General features: G+C 49.2%; 1 protein-coding gene across 1 annotated transcript in view; it reads right to left on the bottom strand.

Annotated features, from left to right (window-relative positions):
- Positions 1–22,945, bottom strand: part of CCT3 (chaperonin containing TCP1 subunit 3) — a 538,625-nt gene that overhangs the window by 467,529 nt on the left and 48,151 nt on the right. Inside the window, exon 2 of the mRNA XM_069652818.1 lies at positions 21,709–21,770. Coding sequence (XP_069508919.1) covers positions 21,709–21,770 — 62 coding nt within the window. The remainder of the gene's footprint in view (positions 1–21,708; positions 21,771–22,945) is intronic.

The raw sequence follows: 22,945 nt of genomic DNA, 5'->3' as shown, positions 1-22,945 counted from the left end.
TAATACCTGACCGCCAAGGCCCACGTCCGACAAATGGGAGATGAAGATGGAATGGTCAACTGTGCCGAAAGCGGCCGACAGTTCAAGCAAAAGAAGAGCTCCCACAGCGCCCTGATCAACAAGGTGGGTAAGATTGTCAAGCACGGAATTAAAAACAGACTCAGACTCTGTTCCACTCCTAGGTCGGAAACCAGACTGAAAGGTATCAAAGTTCCCAGAGGTTTCCATAAAGGATGGCAAGAGGGGAGAGACCAAAGCCTCAAGCACTTTCAACAAAGTGCTAAGAGAAATAGGACGAAAGTTTGCCAACACGGCTGGATCCAGCAAGGGCTTCTTCAATAGAGGAAGCACACATGCATGCTTCAAAGTTCTAGGAATAAACCCTTCTTGAAAGGACAAATTCACTACCATTGTAATTTGAGTAATCAAATCCGTGGAAATGTCTTTAAGCATGTCCAATGGGATGGCATCAGTAGGAGAGGCTGATTTGAAGCCTTGAATGGCTTTGGAGAGGTCTTGCTCAGAAAAGACAGGGAAGAAAGCCATGAGGCATTAGAGGTGGGCAACTAGGGAGTAGTCGGTATGGCTGCAGGCCAAATAGAGTTGTCTCTAATGTCCTTGCGGACAGCTTCTTAGAGCAGAAGAATTGAAGAGAGTCACACAGTACTTGTGAAGGCTCAATAGAGGTGCTGGTCTTAGTCGGAGTAGAGAGGGATTGCACCAACTCAAAAAATGCTTTTAGGCCAATTAACCGCATGCTCTTTTCACTGAAGAAAAAAAAAAAATTGCCACCAGAATAGCCTTTTGATAAATTGCCAGAGCCAGCCAAAAGGCAGTTCCATTTGCAGTAGTGTAACCAGAACGCCACTTTCTTTCGGTCTGCCGGCGCCCGAGCTTTAGGGATCCAAGTTCCTCCGAGAACCAAGATTTTGATACACGAGCCAGCTCCTTACAGAGTTTGGCAGGTGCGAGCTGATCAGCCATGGTCAAGAAGGACGTACCCAGTGTCTCAAGAGTACAAGGGCTATAAAGAGCACATTGGTCAAGAAGAGAAGCAGACAGAACATGAGATTCCACCCTGTGCCAGTTACTTCTCACACTGGTAGCTTTAGGGGGGGCACCTGGCAGGCCCTAGGAGCGAAATATTAAAGGCGATCAAGAAATGACCAGACTATAATATAGGAGAGATCGGTACAATGACAAACAATGATTATGGGGCACAAATAAAATCAAGTGTATGAGTAGAGTCGTGAATTAGTTGCAGGAGGTCAAGGTCCATCATTAGAGCAATGAAATTATCGACCCGACTATCAGTACTGGAATTAGCAGGCAGGTTAAAATCGCCTACCACCCAGAGATGCAAGGTTCTGTGTGTAAACTTAAAAAATACAAAAGTTGGAAACTGTGCCCCCACTGCTGATAGTTTGAAGGCCTGATCAGTTTCCCCATAACATTGAGCAAAATGCAAGGGAAGTGGTGCTGAAGGCTTTACTTCCGTTCAAAGAAGCAAAACAAATTTAGAAACAGGGCAAAGAGAATGGGGGTCCATAGGAACTATGGGAGGGAAAGTTGCAACACGAGAAATCTATCCGAACTACATTTGAAAATATTTAGCATTCAATAAAAATGGAGGACCTTCATATCACTTATAAAAACAAAATGTCATTAAAGCTATGCTCAATGGTTTTTGAATTAGGAAAGCGAAACGGTGGATACATGTATGTTCTAGTCACACAAACAGCAGTACAAAATGAAATATATTTTGTAAATTCATACATCTGCAGTCTAAAAGCACATTACAGGCAGATCAATATATCAGTATATCACATGACTGATCATATTTCGAAACACACAAAGGTCCATCAGTGTAAAATACATCAAAGTATCTCCAAGAATTGTAAAATTCAATATAGGATACATTACTCACCGTAATTGTATTTCTGATGCTTCTATCTGCTTAGATTCACATGCTGTGCATATGCAGACATCTAGTGGAAGCTGTGGACTATTACAGTTTGTTTTTTGAAACTCGACACAGGGCGTGCCAGTAATACTATCCCTAGTGCGACGTCCACTGTACCCATGATCCCTCACGTGTGTAGGGCCCTCAGATTGTATTTTTCTGATATGAGGTAGCGGGAGTAGATTATACAAGCAGATAGGGGGCGTGGCCTGGAGCCGATGGCGTACATAGGCTGAATAGCCGAGACACCGTTTCTCGATCCTTTTTGTCGGTATAAGAAGTGCCTACGACCACGAAAAGCTGATGCAGAGGTGGGAGAAGCTGACCCCGACACAACCTGCTTGACCAACTGGGAAATCGGACCCTCTGGTCGGCGAAATTGTCCTCGAATCATACTCCCTCCCCCGCTTCCATACGCATCCAAGATGGCGCCCCGCGCCATTTAGCGGAAACTCCGAGAAGGAAGCCGCCATCAAACGACATCCGGGGATTAAGGTGGCCAGATCGAGCAGAGACAACACGACGGAGCACAATCGCATGCAGAACATCGGAAGGGAGAGCCCTCATCCTGCTTCTCACCGCTGGGCAAGGCCCGCCACAGCGGCACCTGTACACCCGTGGCACACTACGCGGGCTCAGCCGTCGCTGAGGGCGCACACTACCACCGGAGGTTCCTCCCCAGCGTCGCCCCGAGGCACAGGACAGCGGGAACCAGCTGCAAGAGCGCGAATGGCAGCCCCAGATCTCCCTGCCCCGGCGAGTCAGACGCTCAGAGGGTAAGGGCACCCCTACCCCCCCCCCTGCAGATTCGGATTCATGGACTTTTGACACCTTGGGAACATCACTCTATACACGGAGAGACGGTTGATACCCCCACCGGTAACTCATCTAAAGTGTCCCAGGGGCAGCATCACCGAGACTCCAAAATGGCCGCCAGGAACAAAGCGAAAGCAGCCACCATGGACTCATTTGTATCCGCCAAGCCAAAAACCCCCATACAGGCTCGCTCTTGTGCCCCAGAGATTACCCACACGAGAAGGGGGTGTGGAGGGGACCACAGATAACCACTCCCAAATATTGGAGGCTATTGCTTCTTTGGGGACACACAGACTCTAAGATCGACGAATTTAAAATGGACATTCAACTCATGCGTCAGGATGCCTGCAAATTAACCGAGAGGGTGGCAAACACCGAGACTTCAATGGAAGTAACGGCTGGGGCAACAGCAGCCTTGAAGTCCAAGGTTGCAGACCTAGAGAAGAAAGTGGCTATCCTGGAGGAGAGGTCCGAGGAAGCCGAAGGTCGGGTTAGACGGGGCAAGATTAGGATCCTAGGAGTACCAGAAGGAAACGAAGGCCCCACAGCCTACGTAGAATCCTTCCTACAACAGGAGATTGGGGCCAGGAAACTGTTGCAAGGATTTGCGGTCGAAAGGGCCCACAGGTCACTCCAGAAGCGGCCACCACCTGGATCATTTCCACAACCAATAATTGCTACTTTCAGGATAGGGAAATTATCCTACGGCACTCCAGGGAAGAAGGCCCCAACGAACGTGGCGACTCTAAAATAACCATTTACCCCGATTACACTCAGAAAGTGCAAAGGGAGAGTAACTCTTTTGTCCCGGTAAAAGCAAGACTTCGACAACTAAACCTGAAATACAGGCTACTCTACCCATCACGCTTGAAAGTCATCTTCAACGGGCGAGCCATATTCCTAGAAAACCCAACGGCCGCCAACATGTGGCTGGAAGATAACAACCTTGCAGATGGCAAAGATGCTCCCCAGATGGAAGATGGAGTCTCTCAGACCGTCGGCACACGACGCCATAAATGGCCACAACAAGCACAAACAACCGGACCTCAGAAGGCAATCCAACTAAGTTAGCTACATAGAAACGGCCCTCGTTCGGCCTCTCCGCCAGACACCAGCCCTATCCCCCGCAGACAATCCGGGTCGGGACAGCCACCTGCCCGACCCAGCTCGCGCCCGATACCCGGATGGGTCTGGACGGCTCGAGAGCGCCCGAGCACCACAACGAAGAGGTAGTCGCTGGGCGTACCAGTTTGAGTTTTGTTAGTTATACAGTCTTCATGCCACTATCGCTGATGAAGCACAGGATGGGTGCATGCCACAACTTTGGGGGCGAAGAACCTGATTACTCCCGTCAACGGTCTCATAACCTCAGATTGGCATTACTACAGGCTCCAGAAGAGGTCTGCCAGCCCACCTCAAAACACTGAACCGATGGCGTCACAACTCAAGGTCATGATGTGGAATGTGAGAGGGATGAGCTCATACCGGAGACGAAATCGAATACAATCCTATCTCCGCAGGAAAAAGGTCTCGATTGCAATGTTGCAAGAGACGCATCTCACGGAAGACACCATGTCCAAATTAACAGATCGATGGGCTGGGACCGGGAGAGGATCCCCCTACTCCAAATACTCAAGGGGGTGTTCACATGGGTGAACCCGAATGTGCCCTTCCAATTGCAAGGATTAGAGTCTGATAAAGAAGGAAGGTATGTGATAATGTGGGGCACTATCGAACAGACTCCAATTTGCCTAGTCAATTCGTACTTCCCGCAACACGGGATACCATCACACCTCAGAGCAATATGCTAAAGGATAGCATACCACCGAAATAGGACCTTTATATGGGGGGGCGACTTGAACTGCGTCATTGATGGCTTTATGGACAGGTCAGCACCACCCCCCCCAAACAAGTAACCCCGCAACATGTGCTCTGACAAACACTGCAACAACTCGACTTGGTGGATATTTGGAGGGTGGATATTTGGAGGGAACAACATCCTGTTGAAAAGATCTATTCCTATTATTCAGCCCCGCATAAGATCCACACGAGAATCGACTACCTGTTCGACAGAACAAATACCATCGGCAGAAACCACGGCATATTTAGGAAGATCAATCTCAGACCACTCCCCACTGATTATGCAATGGCAATTAACGGGGCCTAGACCACCAATCCACATGTGGAGGATGCCCACTGCGGCCCTCGCCGACCCGGAGTTCAGGGAGGACCTCGCTGAAAAACTAGAAGAATACATTGACATTAATAAAGGCTCAGTATCTACCTGGAGCACATTGTGGGAAGCCATGAAGGTGGTGGCTAGAGGAGAAATAATATCAAAAGCTGGAGGCAATTGAGGTCTGAACTCGAAGCACAAGAAAAAGAGATCTCCCATCTAGAATCCACCTCAAATATTACTCCAGAGGTTGAAACTAAGTTGAAGGAAGCTCGCGAGAAATGCCAATCTTCCTGTGACAGATTGGAGAAGTTTGACTTCGCGACACACTACCAGGTCTCATAAGGAATCCGACAAACCCGGCAGACTGCTGGCCTGGCTGTGTAAGCGTGAACGCCCCAGGCACCTCCCAACGGAGATACTGGCCTAAAACGGGACACGTCACAAGACAGAACTAGGAATTAATGAAGCGTTTGCCAAATTCTACTCCAGATTGTACTCCCACGAAACTCAAATAGACAGACGAAATCAAAGGAACACTAGATGATAGGCCTCCCCAAAATATCCAGCGAACAGAGAGGCACTGGAGATGGAAATCACAGCAGAAGACGTGACAGGTACAATCAGATCGCTGGCCACCTGTAAGGCTCCCAGAAGTGACGGCCTCCCGCCTGAATTTTACAAAACATACAAATTCATCCTCACCCCAATCCTCCACAAGGTCTACCTAGAGGCCTACGAAAACGGGGTCTTACCTAACACTATGAAAGAGACAATTATTCCCATGCTCAAACCAAACAAACCACCCACTGACTGACTTATCGCCCTCTGGCCATGTTAAATTATGACAGTAAGATTCTCACCACTATACTGGCCAGCAGACTCGCTAGGGTGGTAGGGTCCCTAATCCACGAAGACCAGAATGGCTTTGTCCCAGGACGCAACACCACAGCCAACCTGAGAAGGCTTCAACACATTATGGCCGAAACCTATGAGAATGAAGAAGACCTAGCAGTACTATCACTCGATGCCATCAAGGCCTTTGATTCTATCTTCTGGGAGTGGCTCGTCGAGGTGCTGAGGGGGTTCGGGATTGGCGAGGACTTTGTCAGATGGATCACAGTACTCTATAATTCTCCTATGGCAAGAGTAAAAAACCGGCAGAACAGTGTCTAAATCCTGGAAAAAACAAAGGGGCACCAGACAAGGGTGCCCACTGTCGCCCATGCTATACATATTGGGCCTGGAGCCGATTGCCATATATTTTAGGAATCAGTTCTTTGACGCTGGCATCAAAGTGGGCAACGAACATAATATAATATCCCTATACGCGGACAATGTCCTTTTATACTTGAAAGATCCCCAGGTCAACGCACCAATCGCATTGGATGTACTAGACAACTATGCAAAATACTCTGGGATCAAATTCAGTAGACTGAAATCCTCTGCCTTTCCCTTGGCTAGCCTGAGAGGCTTAGAAGACACTGACCTCCCGGCCATTGGGATAAAGTGGCAACTGGACACGTTCCGGTACCTAGGAATTAATGTGAATCACACCCCGATGCTCACACACACACACACAAGCACAACACGGAAGTAGCACTAACCAGCCTTCGCAGATCCATGAAATTTTGTTCTAGACTCCCACTTGCAATGGTGGGCAGAGCAGCAATCGTTAAGATGATAGTCCTCCCCCGATTTCTGTATTTCTTCGTCAACATATGCCACTACGTCAGACCGCCCTTCTTTAAGAAATTAGAGGCACTTATCAAGGACTTCCCATGGGGACCTACCAGGCATAAATTGACTTTGGCTACCCTATCCCTCCCATACAAGGAAGGGGGAATACAACTCCCAGACCTCCAGTTGTATTATCTTGCGGCACAGCTTAGCCATGTGACGAAGTGGCTCTCGGACGAACCATCAGCCGAGCTGGGACTATTGAGACAATCTCCCTCCAGAATATTCCCCAAGGAAACTCTTTCGAACCCTCTACGACAATCCCCAGATGCCCCCCTGATCGTCGAACTTGGCAGGCAGATTTGGACCAGAACCTGCTACATCATGCAGGTGAAACACCCTTACTCTCCAGACAACCCCATTCTGGTTGACGTGTGCAAAACAGAATCGGATCTCTCCACAGCTATGAGGTGGGAGGACTCCGGCATTTACACATGGGGGGATATGTTTGAGGAGGGCGAATTAAGGGATTTTCAATCGCTGCAGGCTAATGAAGGGCTATCATGTGGCCAGTTCCTCTGGTATCATCGGCTCAAACAAACTGCCAAGAAGATCTGGTGCAGCTGGCCGGAGGAACCCACCCCAGACCCACTGTTGCAAGAGATGCACGACCTCACGGATGGCTGGAAACCGGTCTCTCGACTCCAAGAGGCTCATCGACAAACCCAACCCCAAAAGTGTGACACGGAAGGCGAAATGGGAAACGGATCATGAAACTACGCTTACAGACAAGGAATGGGAAAGAACGCTACTATACCCCAAGAAGGTGTCGGGAAACTCCAGATTCGGTCAGATACAACTAAACGTCCTGTATCGGACGTATATGATCCCACACAGGGTGGGTGGCCTTCAACAAACAGGCCTCCCCGGCTTGCCCATGGTGTGGAAGGACAAAGCTGATCTGATCTACATGTTCTGGACTTGCACCAGGACAATGGCGCTGTGGTCCAAAGTCAAACAAACCTGCACTGACGACGGGATAAGCAGATATGAATGGACACCCGGGGAATGCTTATTAGGGGTCTACCCCAGACCAAGCAAATACAAACATGTTGTTAAGTTGATGGACATTTCATGTTTCCTTGCAAAAAGAACTATAGCCATGGCATGGAAGACACCAGGGGGCCCTAGGCATGAACGCTGGATGAAAGAACTAGAGGGATGGACTGCAGCCGAAACCAGAGCCTGGCAAGATGGAATAACCTCTAACGGAGACATTGCGAGTGGCACTCTGGACTCTTGGAAGGCCCTCCTGAGAGATATACACTTCAGTGCAGACCATAAACCCCCCTGATAAACCCCACTACTTTGCCATAACTGATCCCTCGCACTAGCCTGGATATGGTGATCTTCTTGGCCGAGATCCCTCCCACTTCCCGAGATGTCGGAACCCCCCATTTGCACACATGCCCACCTAAGTAAGAGAAACTGTTTCCCATGAAGACTGTTGTTTATGTTTATTGTTTTAGTTAACTTTCTTGTATTTATATGCATCCAATACAAATGCCAATAAAATAAGTTTTAAAAAAAAATACAAGCAGATAGATACTAAGACTACCCGTGTCCATGCACCTTCTCTCAGAGGGGAGGAAGGGCGGGCGCATGTGAATCTAAGCAGATACAAGCATCAGAAATACAATTACGGTGAGTAATGTATCCCTTCTGAGGCTTGTGGAATCTGCTTAGATCACATGCTGTGCATAGATTAGCGAGCATTGTTCGAAGAAGGAGGTGGGCTGTGAGCAGGGTCATGAGCAAACAGGTGTCTTAGAACCACTTGAGTATCTGTCTTGCAATGAGTGTCAATACAGTAGTGCTGAGTAAAAGTGTGAATGGAGCTCCATGTAGCTGCTTTGCAGATGGCGTCAAGGGGTACATTTGCAATGAAAGCCAGAGTGGCCCCAGTGCCTCTAGTAGAGTGGGCTCTTGGCGTAAAAGCCAGACTGTTTTCAGAAAGGGAGTAACATAGCTGGATACAGTTGACGATCCACTTTGAGATGGCACCTTTAGAGACGCAATCTCCCCATCTGCCTGTAGCTATGGAGACAAACAGTTGGTCTGTTTTTCTTAGCGGCCTGGTCTTGTCTACATAGTAAAGGACCGCTCTTCGCACATCTAAAGTGTGTCGTTTCACCTCAGCAGAGCTTTTGGGTTCTTGGAAGGCCGAAAGCTCAATGGACTGGTAAATGTGGAATTTAGAAATAAACTTAGGTGAAAACCTAGGGTGTGTTCGTAGAACCAGTTTATCCTTGTGAATAGTAAAGAAAGGATCCTGCACCAACAGAGCCTGAATTTCACTGACCCTTCTTATGGATGTAATGGCTACTAAGAAGGCAGTTTTATAGGTCAGGTGTTTGAGACTGGCTTTGTGCATGGGTTCAAAAGGTGGACCCATGCGCTTAGCAAGCACCACATCTTAGTCCCATCCTGATGGTGGGTTTGAAATTGGAGGGGAGTCTCTTTATCCCTTCCATGAAGGCTTTAACCACTGGTACTTTCCACCATGAAACTTTGCTATGGGAGGTGCTTTTCCATTTATCAAAATAACAGTGCCTAGTGTTTGGCTTCCTAGATTCCTTTAGGATGTCCATGCACCTCTGTGGTAAATTGAGGTGTCCAAACTCTACGACTTCAGCAGCCATGCTGCCAAGTTCATTCAGCTGGGTATGACCTTGGTGCTAGGATAGTAGGTTGTGCCAGCACGAGAGTCTGATGGGTTTGCACGCTGCTAGCCTGCACAGGTGTGGGAACCACGGTTGTCTCCCAGACATGGGAGCAACTAGGATGAGCGTCATCGATTCTCTGTGCATCTCGTTGACCACCTTCCTCATGAGAGGAGTTGGTTTAAAAGCGTAAGCAAACATCCCTGACCAGTTTATCCACAGGGCGTTCCCCTTGGAGCCTGGCTGGGGAAACCTGGATGCAAAGTCTGGGCATTGTCTGTTATCGCTTGTGGCGAATAGGTCTATAGTGGGGAAACTCCACTCTGAGAAGAGGTTTTCTACGACTTCTCTGTTCAGACACTATTCGTGTTCTTCTGGGAGGGGGATCCCTGCTCAGAGCGTCCGCCAGTGAATTGAGATTCCCCTGGAACATGTTGAGATGACAGGTAAATGTTCTGTCTGAGTGCCCATGTCCAAATCTTCTGGGCAAGCTTGGACAGATTTTGCGAACGAGTCCCTCCCTGTTTATGTAAAACATTGCTGCTGTACTGTCTGTTAAGATCTGAACTGACAGGTTCAACAGGTGGGTTTCGAAGCGCTCTGAAGACTGCCAGAAGCTCTATCAGGTTGATAGGATTCTTGGCCACTGTGTGAGACCAGAGACCCTGAGCTGTGTGGTGGAGTAGGTGTGCTCCCCACCCAGATAGGGACGCGTCTGTAGTGACTACAGCTTGTATCTCCGGATCGTAAAAGGGTTTCCCCTTGGACAGGTTGCCTCTTGTCCACCAGTGAAGACTTTGTACAAGTGTTGGCGAAACGACCACTAGATCGTCCCACTGACCACTTGCCCGAAACCACTGTTTCGCCAACCATTCTTGCATGGGTCGCAGGCACGCGTGGGGGACCAGGTAAATACATGACGCCATCATGCCTAGCAAACGCATAGCTTTGCGCACCCTTATCTGGCGACCGGACTGATAGAGGAATTTGCAGCAGTATATTCCGAATTCGTTCCTCTGATGGAAAGCCCAACCCTTCTTGAGTGTTTAAAATAGCTTCTAGGAACTGTTTGGAGGTGCTTGGCACAAGGCTTGATTTTTTTCTCGTTTATAGAGAAACCCAATTGGAAGAGGAGGTCGATCGTCCTTTGGATGTTGGATCTGCAAATTACTGGGGATTCCCCCGTGATGAGCCAGTCGTCCAGGTAAGGGTACACTGGGATTGCCTCCCTGCGTATGTGCGCCGCCACCACTGCCAGTACCTTGGTGAATACCCTTGGAGCCGAGGCTATACCGAAGGGCAGCCCCTTGAACTGGTAGTGCCGACTGTCCACCTTGAAGCGCAAGAATCTTCTGTGCGCTGGGAACATGGAAATACGAAAATAGGCATCTTTCATGTCCAATGTTGCCAAGTAATCCCCTCTTTTTAGGAGTGGGATTACCTCTTGGAGAGTAGTCATGCAAACGTTTTGGGGCTTCACATACTTGTTTGCAGGGCGCAAGTCTAATACTGGGCACATTGTCAAATCTTTTTTTGGCACAAGGAAGTAAGTTGAACAGATACCCTTGTTTACCTGGTTGCCCGGGACGAGTTCTATCGCGTCCTTTGTGAGAAGATTGACGATTTCCTCGAGGAGGATCTTCTGGTGGTCCAGGGAGTGTATTTTTTGGCATGGAGGGTGGTTGCAGGGGCGCTCTAGCAGTTCGATGCAGTATCCTGCGGACAGCACCCATCTGTCTGATGTTATCCCTTCCCATGCTTGGGTGAAGTTGGAAATGCGTCCCCCTAATGGGGATGCATGGGAAGGGACCCTGAGCGGACCGTCACTGCTTTGCGGGAGGGTGTACCCTCTACTGGGGCTGCCTCTACCTCTACCATGGGCCCTTTTGTTACCTCTGCCGTAACTCTGGGTAGTCTGCTGGTTGCCACCCCATGACGTACCCTGTCCCAGTGTATAATTGGAGCCCCGTTGTGAATTTTGGCCGCGACAGCGACGAAAATTACCATTCCCTCTTTGATTGGTGGGCTTATTTGTCAATTGTCCCAGGGACTTCAGAGTATCATTCTCGTCTTTGGCAGTTTTTAATGCGTCTTCTACCGCTTTGCCAAACAGGACATTCGCCTCAACCAGCATCTCAATAAGGGATGCCTGTGTTTCGGGTTTAAACCCCGACTGTCTTAACCAGGAGTGCCTCTTAATGACAGTGCTCTCTGCTATGAGCCCGACTGCATTATCTGCGGCGTCAAAGGTTGTTTTGAGGATGCAACCTGACACGGCTCTACCCTCCGACGTGATCTTGGCCAACTGACCCTTCAGTGTTTCCGGTGCGGAGTCAATGAGAGCAGCTACCCGTTCCCACTGGTGGCAATTATAGCTTGCCAGCAGAATGGTGGTGTTGGCGATTCTCGCTTGGTAAGCGGAGGTGGAGGCTACCTTTCTTCCCAACCCACAAATCCTCTTGCTCTCCTTGTCAGGGGGAGCTTCGGATAACCGGAGTCCCCGCTCTCTTTCTGGTGTTAGTAATGACTAAGGAGTCGGGCTTCAGTTGCCCCTTTATGTAATGAGGGTCAGACTGGGCAGCCCTGAACATCTTCTCGATTCTGGGGTTCAAAGCCCTTGTGAGGTTAGGATTAACAAGACAAGGATCAATCCTTTGTTGGATCGATTGAAGAATAGGAATGGCTTGAGCAATGGGTTTCCTGTCTCCCACTAGCTCCTCAGCGAAGTCCCTTTCCTCGTGTGCCCCCCCCCCCCCCCCCCCCCGAGTGTCAATGCGGAAGTGCTCTGCCGCTCTAGCCAAGACCTCATTTAGCAGAGGTTGCTTATCTACTGGAGAGTTGGTAACCTGAGGTTCTTTCTCAACGGGAGAGTCTATATGGTAGACTTCCGTGACATCTTCCTCCTCCCCCATCCTGGCCCTCGTCATCTCCATAATAATCTACCCCCGTTTGGTCGTCCAACAATTGTAAGTCTGGATCCTCAGTATATTGTTGTGGATCCTCACTATAATAAGGCTGTATACAATAAGGGTCTGAAATTAGGCCCCGAGTTGAGTCTCAAATCGAGGTTTCTTACTATGGGGCTGAGGGTCCTTGGATCCTGAACGAGTAGCACTGTCTGGAGTGTAAGAGAAGAAATATTCTGGGTTTTTAGAGTAGAAATCAGTCAGGGAAGACATCCTGCTCGTTACTATCTATATCTTCACTGCTCCTTTTTTTGGAGCAGGGGATGACAACCTCTTAAGGTTCACTTTCTATTTCCCCGACCATGAGGAGTGGGAGGAATAGGTTTGGACTTGGGGACAGAGACATGGGTTCTGGAACTACCCTTATCTACAGACTGTGTGTCTGTATGTGTCTGTGGAGCAGAAGTAGTGAGTACTGACTCCTGCTGTTTTCTACTCAAGAGGAAGGGGGTAGTGTGTTTTCCTGAAGTTTTCACCCTTTCTAAGCTTCGACGCCTGGTGTCGAGATTCGGGGGGAGGGCTCTCTCTCGTTCGAGTGTGCACGTCGGGACTGGGAAGCAGACGCCGAATTGGCTGCCGGAGCCGACTTCTGGTGTGCGGCCTGGGGGTGGATGGATTAGTCTTCCGACGACCGAACCTCTAACTTGGGGAAGCGAGGCACTCTTGGCAACTGTAGACTGTTGCCTTTTGTCGTGAGGCGAACTCGACCTGGAACGCCCAGAGGACACCGATTCCGTAGACCGCTCTCTAGAACGCGACAAGCGTGTAGAGTCCCGGTTGGGATTAGTGTGTTTAGGTGTGGTAGTGATGTTAGCACTCGCGTCGCCGGGTGTGGTCCCCAATAACTGCCCTGCCGGACAATCCTCCGGGGTCGGGGACTAGCGCTTGGGTGTCTTTCAATGCCCCTGTGCCCTCGCCGTCTGAAAAGGCGGCGTCGCTGCTGTCACTAAAGGCACCCACCACTTTCATTGCCTCGAGCTGCCTGGCGTGGTGGGCCCCAACGCTTAGTGGAGCGGTCCTTGAGTGTTTTTGCTTTAAAAAGCTTACACGCTTTGCAGTTCGCCTCAGGGGTGGTCCCTCGGCAAGCAAAGGTTACAGGTGGCGTGTTTGTCAATCCAAGGGTACTTGCGGTTGCACTTGGGGCAAATTTTAAATAGAGTACTCTCCATATGTCACCTTAAGGCAGCGGGCTAGTGTATGTAGGAAATTATATATAAGTAATATATAGTGAAGAGTATGTTTCCACCCCCCACTCTCCCTACTTGTAGGGCTGAGGCGAGAGGCCTTCTGAGGCCCGGGCCAAGGCCAGAGGCCTTCCGAGGCCCAAATCAGTCGTGCAGCTCTCGACGGTTGTTCTTCAGACCGGCATCAAACTTCAATGTCTCGACGAGGGAGTGAAAGAACGGGGAATTAATATTGATTTTTTGCAAAATGGCTAAAAGCCAGGGAACTCCGCGGAATGCTTCCGACAAGTATGGCGGAAATAAAACAATCTGAGGGTCCTACACGCGTGAGGGAGCATGGGTACCGTGGACGTCTTACAAGGGATAGTATTACTGGCACGCCCTGTGTCGATGTCCATTTTCGAAAAACAAACTAAGACTTTGCAGCTTCCACTAGATGTCGGCCTATGCACAGCATGTGATCTAAGCAGATTCCACAAGCCTCAGAAATATATATTATTCATCTCATTATCGATACAAATTCATATAGTAAATGACAATATTCAGAAAATAGGGTATTAAACTTAAAAATTTACAATAGGACCATTTCTTGAAGCAACATGTAGGAAGGGGACCCTTTTCGTTCAAGATGTAGGTCTATGTGTCTTGGCATAATATCAAGGTAACATTTTTTAGGCATCAAAGACATGAAGTTGAGAACTTCATTTCAGATATATTACAGTGCATAAAATATACACACACACACACACACACACACACACACACACACACACACACAGGTTTACAATGGGCAACAATATTGTAACCACCACCTTTAGGAGCTCCTTAGGCAAGGACATTTTTTGGGGGAATTATACCAGGATAGAAGAATCAATTCTAGATAAAAGGATTGACGAATACATAATTCAATTACAGATTTGCAATATTTCAAAGTTGTCAGTAGTCATGTCTCTTATGCGTGGAGACTAAGGTTAGTACATTTATTTGGAAAGACTTGGTTTGCAAGAAAAAGATAATGCGGGAAGCATGAACAACATTAAGCGTTGTTCAAAACAAGCCCAGGTTTTATTTATTGAAAAGAAATATTACAGAAACTTATTACGAAATATATTTGGGGCAATTAACGGAGCATTAAGTAGCTGACAAAACGTACTTTTCATTCCGAAATAGTGAAACGTATTTGTGGACTTCTACATAAGTTGAATCCAAGAATCGTACCAAGTGCAATGCTACATTAATAAGTTAATACATTGGTGTTAAATGAGTCAATGGATTCATTTGATTTTAAAAACAACCTTACTCTGATGATTACTTTACTAATGTGTTATTAATACTGATTTTAACTGACAATCATCCCTCGAATAGTGTACAAAGAGTTGCTAACAGTTCTGTTGGATTAATAAGATGTAATGTTCCACATATTTCTCCAATTAGTCCTTCATGTGACACGCCGTGCATCCCCCGCCCTGCATCTCGTAGCGCTGGAGCGCGCGAGAACAGCCGCCGACAAAGCCACCCACCGCTCTCTTCCCACCCGCGCCTCACTGAAGCCATCTGGTACCCCAGGACTCCTGAAGCTGCCTTTGGCCCCCACCGCCAACCACGAGGAGCCAAGACTACAGAATTCGAAAATGGCCGCCACGGCCGTTGCCATGACGACCATCCGGCAACATGTGCCAGCCAATGGCCTCCGATCCACCTACCAGGCCCGCCCCTCCACCCCTGCGTTATATGGGCTGGAGGGACACCGACCGGCGAAGCCGCAGCAGAGCGAAGGCCAGGAGCAAAGGCCTAGCTCGCTCTCAGCGGCTCCGCTGCGAGGGGACTTGCACCAGCTGACACGCCGTGCATCCCCCGCCCTGCATCTCGTAGCGCTGGAGCGCGCGAGAACAGCCGCCGACAAAGCCACCCACCGCTCTCTTCCCACCCGCGCCTCACTGAAGCCATCTGGTACCCCAGGACTCCTGAAGCTGCCTTTGGCCCCCACCGCCAACCACGAGGAGCCAAGACTACAGAATTCGAAAATGGCCGCCACGGCCGTTGCCATGACGACCATCCGGCAACATGTGCCAGCCAATGGCCTCCGATCCACCTACCAGGCCCGCCCCTCCACCCCTGCGTTATATGGGCTGGAGGGACACCGACAGGCGAAGCCGCAGCAGAGCGAAGGCCAGGAGCAAAGGCCTAGCTCGCTCTCAGCGGCTCCGCTGCGAGGGGACTTGCACCAGCTGACACGCCGTGCATCCCCCGCCCTGCATCTCGTAGCGCTGGAGCGCGCGAGAACAGCCGCCGACAAAGCCACCCACCGCTCTCTTCCCACCCGCGCCTCACTGAAGCCATCTGGTACCCCAGGACTCCTGAAGCTGCCTTTGGCCCCCACCGCCAACCACGAGGAGCCAAGACTACAGAATTCGAAAATGGCCGCCACGGCCGTTGCCATGACGACCATCCGGCAACATGTGCCAGCCAATGGCCTCCGATCCACCTACCAGGCCCGCCCCTCCACCCCTGCGTTATATGGGCTGGAGGGACACCGACAGGCGAAGCCGCAGCAGAGCGAAGGCCAGGAGCAAAGGCCTAGCTCGCTCTCAGCGGCTCTCCGCTGCTCGACCGCGCAGACCGCAGCCTCCAGATCCTTCCATCAAGGTAAGGGTCATGACCCGGCTCACCACCCGCATGCCATGCTACCCTGCACGCTCGCTACCAGGAACCTGCGGCTCAGGTCACGCACTTCTGCCTACCCCCCGCTCACTTCCACCCCTGGGGTTGCCTCCAGATTAGCCCGCCTTGGGGCCAGGATGTCCCGCTTTTACAGGGACCGCGGTGGCGTCATCCCCCATTGCCATGCTCCTGCACCCTGCAAGGCCCCTCCCTCCTTTACAGCCACTGATGCAGGGGCTTGCTCCCGCACTTCATCTCTATGGAAGGCCAACCACGCTACTCGCCTGCCTCCATCCATCCAGCAGCATAACCTGCGTCTACGCTCCCAACGGCACTCCGGTGTGGTGCCTCTTGGCCATCGGCTCACACCAAGATATGTGCCGACTCAGCTCCTCACCTGGAACCACCCATCCCTGTCAGCCAAGCGGACCCTATTGGACCCTTCTCGTGTCACATACAACCGTGGCACCACTCCTGACCACGTCCAGCAATTCTTTGACCCCGCTCCTAATAAAGTGTCATGCAATATTCTGCCAGTATTGAGGCCTGCTGCCCCTGCCAACACTGCTGCGCCTGTCTCTAGGGCTGCTGCCCCAGGTAAAAGTGTTGCGCAATGTACCGTGGTGCCTGCTTATATGACTGCTGCCCCTGCTAATACTGTTGCGCCTTGTACTCTGTTGCCTGTCTCTATGATTGCTGCCCCAGGTAAAAGTGTTGCGCCCTGTACCTTGGTGCCTGCTTATATGACTGCTGCCCCTGCTAATACTGTTGCGCCTTGTACTCTGTTGCCGGTCTCCATGACTGCTGCCCCTGGTATTAATGCTGCCCCCGGCCCTGTACCACCAACTTGCACTGTGACAACTCCAGCCACCACCGACCACACCCTGCAACCTAAGGACACCACACTATACTGTGCCCTAGTTAACGCACGGTCCCTGCCGGCGCACCCTCTCGATATTCACGACCTTATCACTTCTAATAAACTTGACCTACTCTTCATTAGTGAAACCTGGCTTAACGATACATCTGGCCCTGCCCTCTCACTTGCCATCCCGGAAGGGTATTCCATCCATAGACAAGATCGCTCCACTCATAGAGGTGGGGGGGTGGCTGTTATTGCCAAGGAGAATCTACAACTCAGAAGGATTCAAGCAGACTTGGGTCAGAGCTCTGATTACCTTCTGCTCAAACTCCAGCTCTCAGCCACCTGTACCATTGCTTTCCATGCGGTCTACCGTCCGCCTGGGCCGAGCACTGACTTCCATGAAGCTCTAATTCACTCGCTCTCAGACAATCTAAAAAGCTCATCTAAAGTTATCCTCCTAGGTGACTTTAACCTCGGTCTCTATGACTAAGGACTCCCACGCCACTGCCCTCAATAAAGCGCTCTCCAACCTTGGGTTCTCCCAATCTATCTCCAGGCCTACCCACTCTAAAGGGCGGACGCTAGATTGGGTTGCCCACCACAACTGCACCCTTGAGGTCAAAGACATCTCCCCTATCCCTTGGTCTGACCACCACTGCATCAAATTTGACATCTCCACTTCAAAAGGGCCGCTTAGACCAGCGACTTCCCTCCCTGCCGCACTCACCAGAAGCTCTCGGCAGCTCACAAAGGAGAACCTTACTAAACATCTCCTCGTACCTGCACTTTCTCCGCCCTTCTCTAATGATCCATCAATACTTGCTAAAGACTTCAAAAGGATCACCACCAAGGCCGTGGACACTGCAGCCCCTCTTACCCTCAAAAAAGCAAAAAAGGTCAAACATACCAATGCCTGGTTCACCCAGGAGCTCTCACAGCTACGTCAAAAAAAAAAGAGCTGCACTCTCGGCCTGGAAGAATAACCCCAATGACACCACCAAAGCCGCTTTTAAGGCCCTATCCACTGAATACAAAATCTCCATAATCAAGGCCAAGGCGTCTTCCTTCAACACTAGGATTTCAGAAGCCAAATCAGGGACCAAAGAAATCTTCTCCATCTTTAGAGAGCTCGAGACCCCTGCGTCCCCCCCTTCTACTCTCCTAAAAGATGAAGCCTGGTGCAACAAAATTCAATCCGCCATGCTGGATAAATTGGACACGCTACACTCCAAGATCCTTGCACACCAAAAAGCCCTCAACAACCTTCTAGCCAAACACACTGGCTCCCCTGCTCCACCAGCTGACACCTGCCAAGCCCCTCTGTTTGAGTTCAAGGACATGACTGAATCCGAAGTCGCTGCCCTCCTTAGATCCATCAAGCCCTCCAATTGTAAAGGGGATGTCTGCCCAGCCCAGGTGATCAAGGATTGTGCCCCTGCCCTTGTCCCCCTCATCACTGCCTTCATTAATGCTTCATTCAAGTCTGGCCATGTTCCAGCTGAGCTCAAGGAAGCATGGGTTCGTCCGCTTATCAAAAAACCCTCCTTAGACCCTTCGGTCCCAGGGAATTATAGACCCATTACCACTGTCCCATTTTTACTAAAAATCTTGGACAAAGCAGCTTACCTGCAAGTTCAAAAATTCCTCGAAGATAACCATCTTCTTGGTCTTCGGCAGTCAGGCTTCAGGCCAAGACATGGCACCGAAACGGCACTTCTTGACCTCAAAAACCAGATGGACGACCTCAGAGATGCAGGCAAACCTGCTCTACTCCTCCTTTTGGACCTATCAGCTGCATTCGACTTGGTGGATCACAAGACCCTATGCCACCATCTTGCCACCGCAGCCAACTTCTCCCCGACTGCCTGCAACTGGATAACCTCCTTCCTGCAGGACAGAGCAATGAAGGTCTTCCCCGACTCCTCCTGCGCTGACCCGAGCATCATCCAATGTGGCGTCCCTCAGGGATCATGCATCGCCCCTACCCTCTACAACCTCTTCACGAGGCCGCTGTTCAAGATCCTAGACGCCCTGGGCATCTCATACACTAACTATGCTGATGACACTCAGGTGCTTATCCCCTCTCTGGGGACTACCTGTCTGACCTGAACACGCTCAACTCCATTTACACCACCATCCAATCCTGGATGGCAGAAAATTGGTTATGCCTCAACAGCGAGAAAACCGAGCTTCTGCTGATTGGCTCCCCGTCCACCCTGGGCAAGCTGGACAAGCAATACAACTCCTTCACCATAGATAACATTCATATCCCTGTATCCCAAACAGTCAAGACCTTGGGTGTCTACCTGGACTCGAACCTGAACATGAACAGGCAGGTCAATGCCATTGCATCCTCCTCAGCCTACTACTCCAAACTGCTCAACGCAATCAGACCGTACCTCTCCCAACAGAATTGCCTAACTATCGCCAGGGCAATCATTGGCTCAAGAGTGGACTACTGCAACGCCCTTCTAATAGGTACGTCTGGAAAAAACCTAGCGAAACTCCAACTAGTCCAAAACAATGCCCTAAGGGCCGCCACTGGACTATCACGCAGGGACCACATCTCTGACCTCAGGCGTCAGGTCCATTGGCTCCCAGTCAAGGAAAGAATCCTGTTCAAAACCCTTGCCCTCACGCACAAATGTCTTCACGATCTGGCCCCCATATATCTCGCCCAGAGATTTTCTAAACCTTGTGCTTCCAGGCCCTCCAGAGTGGCCTACTCCAATTTACTAACTGTGCCAAAAACCCGCCGAGTACGTGCTGGTGGCACAAGCTTTCCCACCATGGCATCCACCCTCTGGAATTCCCTTCCACCGCACATCAGACGACTCGACTCTCACACGGCCTTTCGCAAGGCCATCAAGACTAGTCTCTTCAATTAATGTGCCTGTTCTCTGTTTCGCTACCTTGGACCTATGTATCTGTAACTCTGTTTGTATACTCTAAGATCTCCTCTGGGGTGGCTTTTTTGTAACCCTTAATCAAGCCTTCTTAAGCACCACTTATCAGCGCCTCTATGCCTCAGGGCTGCAGTGCGCTTTACAAATGTAAAAATAAAAAAAAAATAAAAATGTTGGGCAAACTTGTGGTTAAGGAAAACCCTTTTCCCTGATCCAATTAATGGCAAGACAAGTCTCTGGGAGAACACCCCTTACAGAATGTGGTTTACTTTAGGCCTCTATCTTTGATACAAATGCCTCACTTGACTCCTACTAGCTAGGTTCCGGTTCTCTTACAAACCCTCTGCACGCAAAACATCTAAGGGTTTCTTTATTAACAATACATGTAGAAATAACAAGGATTTTCAAACAATTGTCTTGTGGTCCGAGTCAAATAGACGCTGAGCTCTAATCCATCTCCTCAAAAACCTACATTTAGCTCACTGATATGTCTTACTACAGGAGCTTTCTAATTTGCCATGCCCTGCAAAGTCCTGGTGGGGGGTTCTAGCGAAGCAGTCATCTTCCTATGTTGATTTGAATGACCTTCTGGATGACTACCATCGAGGTGGTTTTTTGACAAGGCAGAAGTATGGAGACTATTTGACATTAGTTTGCACGTGGGTCAGACAGCTTTTTAGTGGATGTCTGTTCAGCCTTCGATTCATCTACCACAACATCCAGATTAGTAAGGATCAATGATATTGGAGTTGACGGCCAAGTAATGACGTCAATAACCTCATTCAGACACTACCACTTTTTCCCCCCCTCCAAACAATATGTTATCTGTGGGGTTTCACAGTTCTCAATCATACCCCGGTTATTTTTTAATACACATCTTTGCCCTATGACCCACCTTATCTGCTCCTTCAGCTTTGAGCTTTATAATTATGCCGACAAATGTTGCTGAGCTAAAAGCAGCATCTACATCTACTGGAAAAACTGTTTTGAGTGTCCTCCAATACTGAACAACTGTATCAATACAATATTCTTAAATTGAGCACATTCAAAACTGAAATATGAAAAGTTGGCACTCTAGACATTTCTCTGCTTTAGCCCCCGTTTTGGCCTTTGTCCCATTCTTCTGCCCAGGCTAAGAAACCGGGATGTTCACCCTCGAATCCAGGTTGGTCCTGGAACCACAGAGTGAGGACAAGCTTTTATCATGTGTAAAGCATCTTTCCCCCATATCTTACCATCTTCAAAAGAACTGGTTTGGTGAAGTCTAGGCTGGACTCCTTTAAATATAGTTTATTGCTCTGATCTTCCAGACCAACAAACACCTGCAGTTGCTTCAAAATGCAGTTTCAAGGGCTATGATGAATACCCCACTTAAAGAACAGGTTACCCCATTCCTGAACAGATTTCATTGTCTGCCAAAAGGAAGTTGCAATCATTGCCTAGTTCACTATTCTCTTTCCAGTACAGCTTCCCACTCCCCCTTATGAATAATTAGTTCAGATGGCATATTCCCAACAGGGATTGTCGAAATGGCTTACTTAGAAATCTGGTTCTTCCAGTACATGGCAATATTCTTAGCGAATGGGCCATTTCTGGTCCGGCAGCCCTTGCAATTTCCGACTAGTTTCACCATCTTTAGAAGTAGACGGAAGACGCAGTGAAGTCTTACTAACGCAACATAACTTGCATAGTTCTACTAAAATCATACATTAAAAAATGCATACAACTGTGCGTAAATATCTAGCATACTGGATTTGAGTCATTTTACCTTAGCTGCATTGATGTTGCCAGTTTGTACCTTCCTTCCGGACTCTCGTTTCATATTCTGGCCTTAAAAACAAAGAAAAGAAAAAATAAAAATAAAAAAGTTAGACAATTCATGTCAGATTGTTTCACCAAAGATACATGTGTAGACCCCAGGCACCTCTAGAAATAAACATAGGACATTTTAAATAATTCCACAAGAAACTATTCTTAAGACTTCGTATAAGTAGCATAAATAGCAATGCCTGTTGAGTAGCTCATTAGAGACTAGAGATGGACATCTGCAGAACTGTTAAAAAATGTATGCTGCAAAGGAAGTGGTTAGCAATGTACAAATACTGATAGTCATTAAAGAATTACCAGGTTACTCACCATAGTGACCACCTTACTCCTAGTCCATAGTCCCCTTTCCTCCATACTTATCGGGACGGGACCGGAGCACTTTGTAAAAAGCATCCACATTTTTTTCAAAAATGTGTCCCTCCTCTCTTTCCTGCGCGGGGCCCGGCACGTGGCCGTAGCCCCACACACCTTGGCTCCGCCCCGCGCATCGCCCATCAGTCCTTTTCTATTGCAGGGTCAAAGACCCATTAGCAATAACAGAGGAACCTTATTAGAGGTGATGGTGGGCGGGCGTATGGAGGAAAGGGGACTAGGAGTAAGGTGGTCACTACGGTGAGTAACCTGGTAATACTCCTACGTCCCGTCCCCTTTCATTCCATACTTATGGGAGATTCCCAAGCACTCCTTACAGGAACTATGGGTGGATGGAAATACTCCTTACTGAAACCGGTTCTTCAGCACAGCCTGGCCGAACTGAGAGTCAGCTCATATCGAGGCAGTAATGCATACAGAAAACAGATGGGGAGGCCCAAGTAGCCGCTTTAGCGATGGACTCCCAGGGAACATACTTCTGAAAAGCAACCGCGGCTGCCTTGCCTCTCACCTGGTGTGCATGGATACCTTTAGTAGGTTTCAGCTTTTGGACGGTGAAAGATTCCGTGATACAGGCGGTAATCCATCTGGAAATAGATGCCTTAGACGCCGGCCTGCCCTGAGGCTTACCGAAGGTCACAAACAGTTGGGAAGAGCTCTGAAGCTTGGAAGTCCTGTCCAGGTAAAACCTAAGAGCTCTTCGGACATCCAGGCAGTGTAGAACCCTTTTCGCCTCCGAGGCAGGGTTCGGAAAAAAGACCAGAAGAGAAATCAACTGATTCAGATGGAATTCGGTCACTACCTTT

The sequence above is a fragment of the Ambystoma mexicanum genome, chromosome 1p, assembly GCF_040938575.1.
Source record: "Ambystoma mexicanum isolate Mex_15411 chromosome 1p, UKY_AmexF1_1, whole genome shotgun sequence".
NCBI lineage: Eukaryota > Metazoa > Chordata > Amphibia > Caudata > Ambystomatidae > Ambystoma > Ambystoma mexicanum.
The sequence above is the reverse complement of the archived record's forward strand: the minus strand, read 5'-3'. Positions and strand labels throughout refer to the sequence as shown.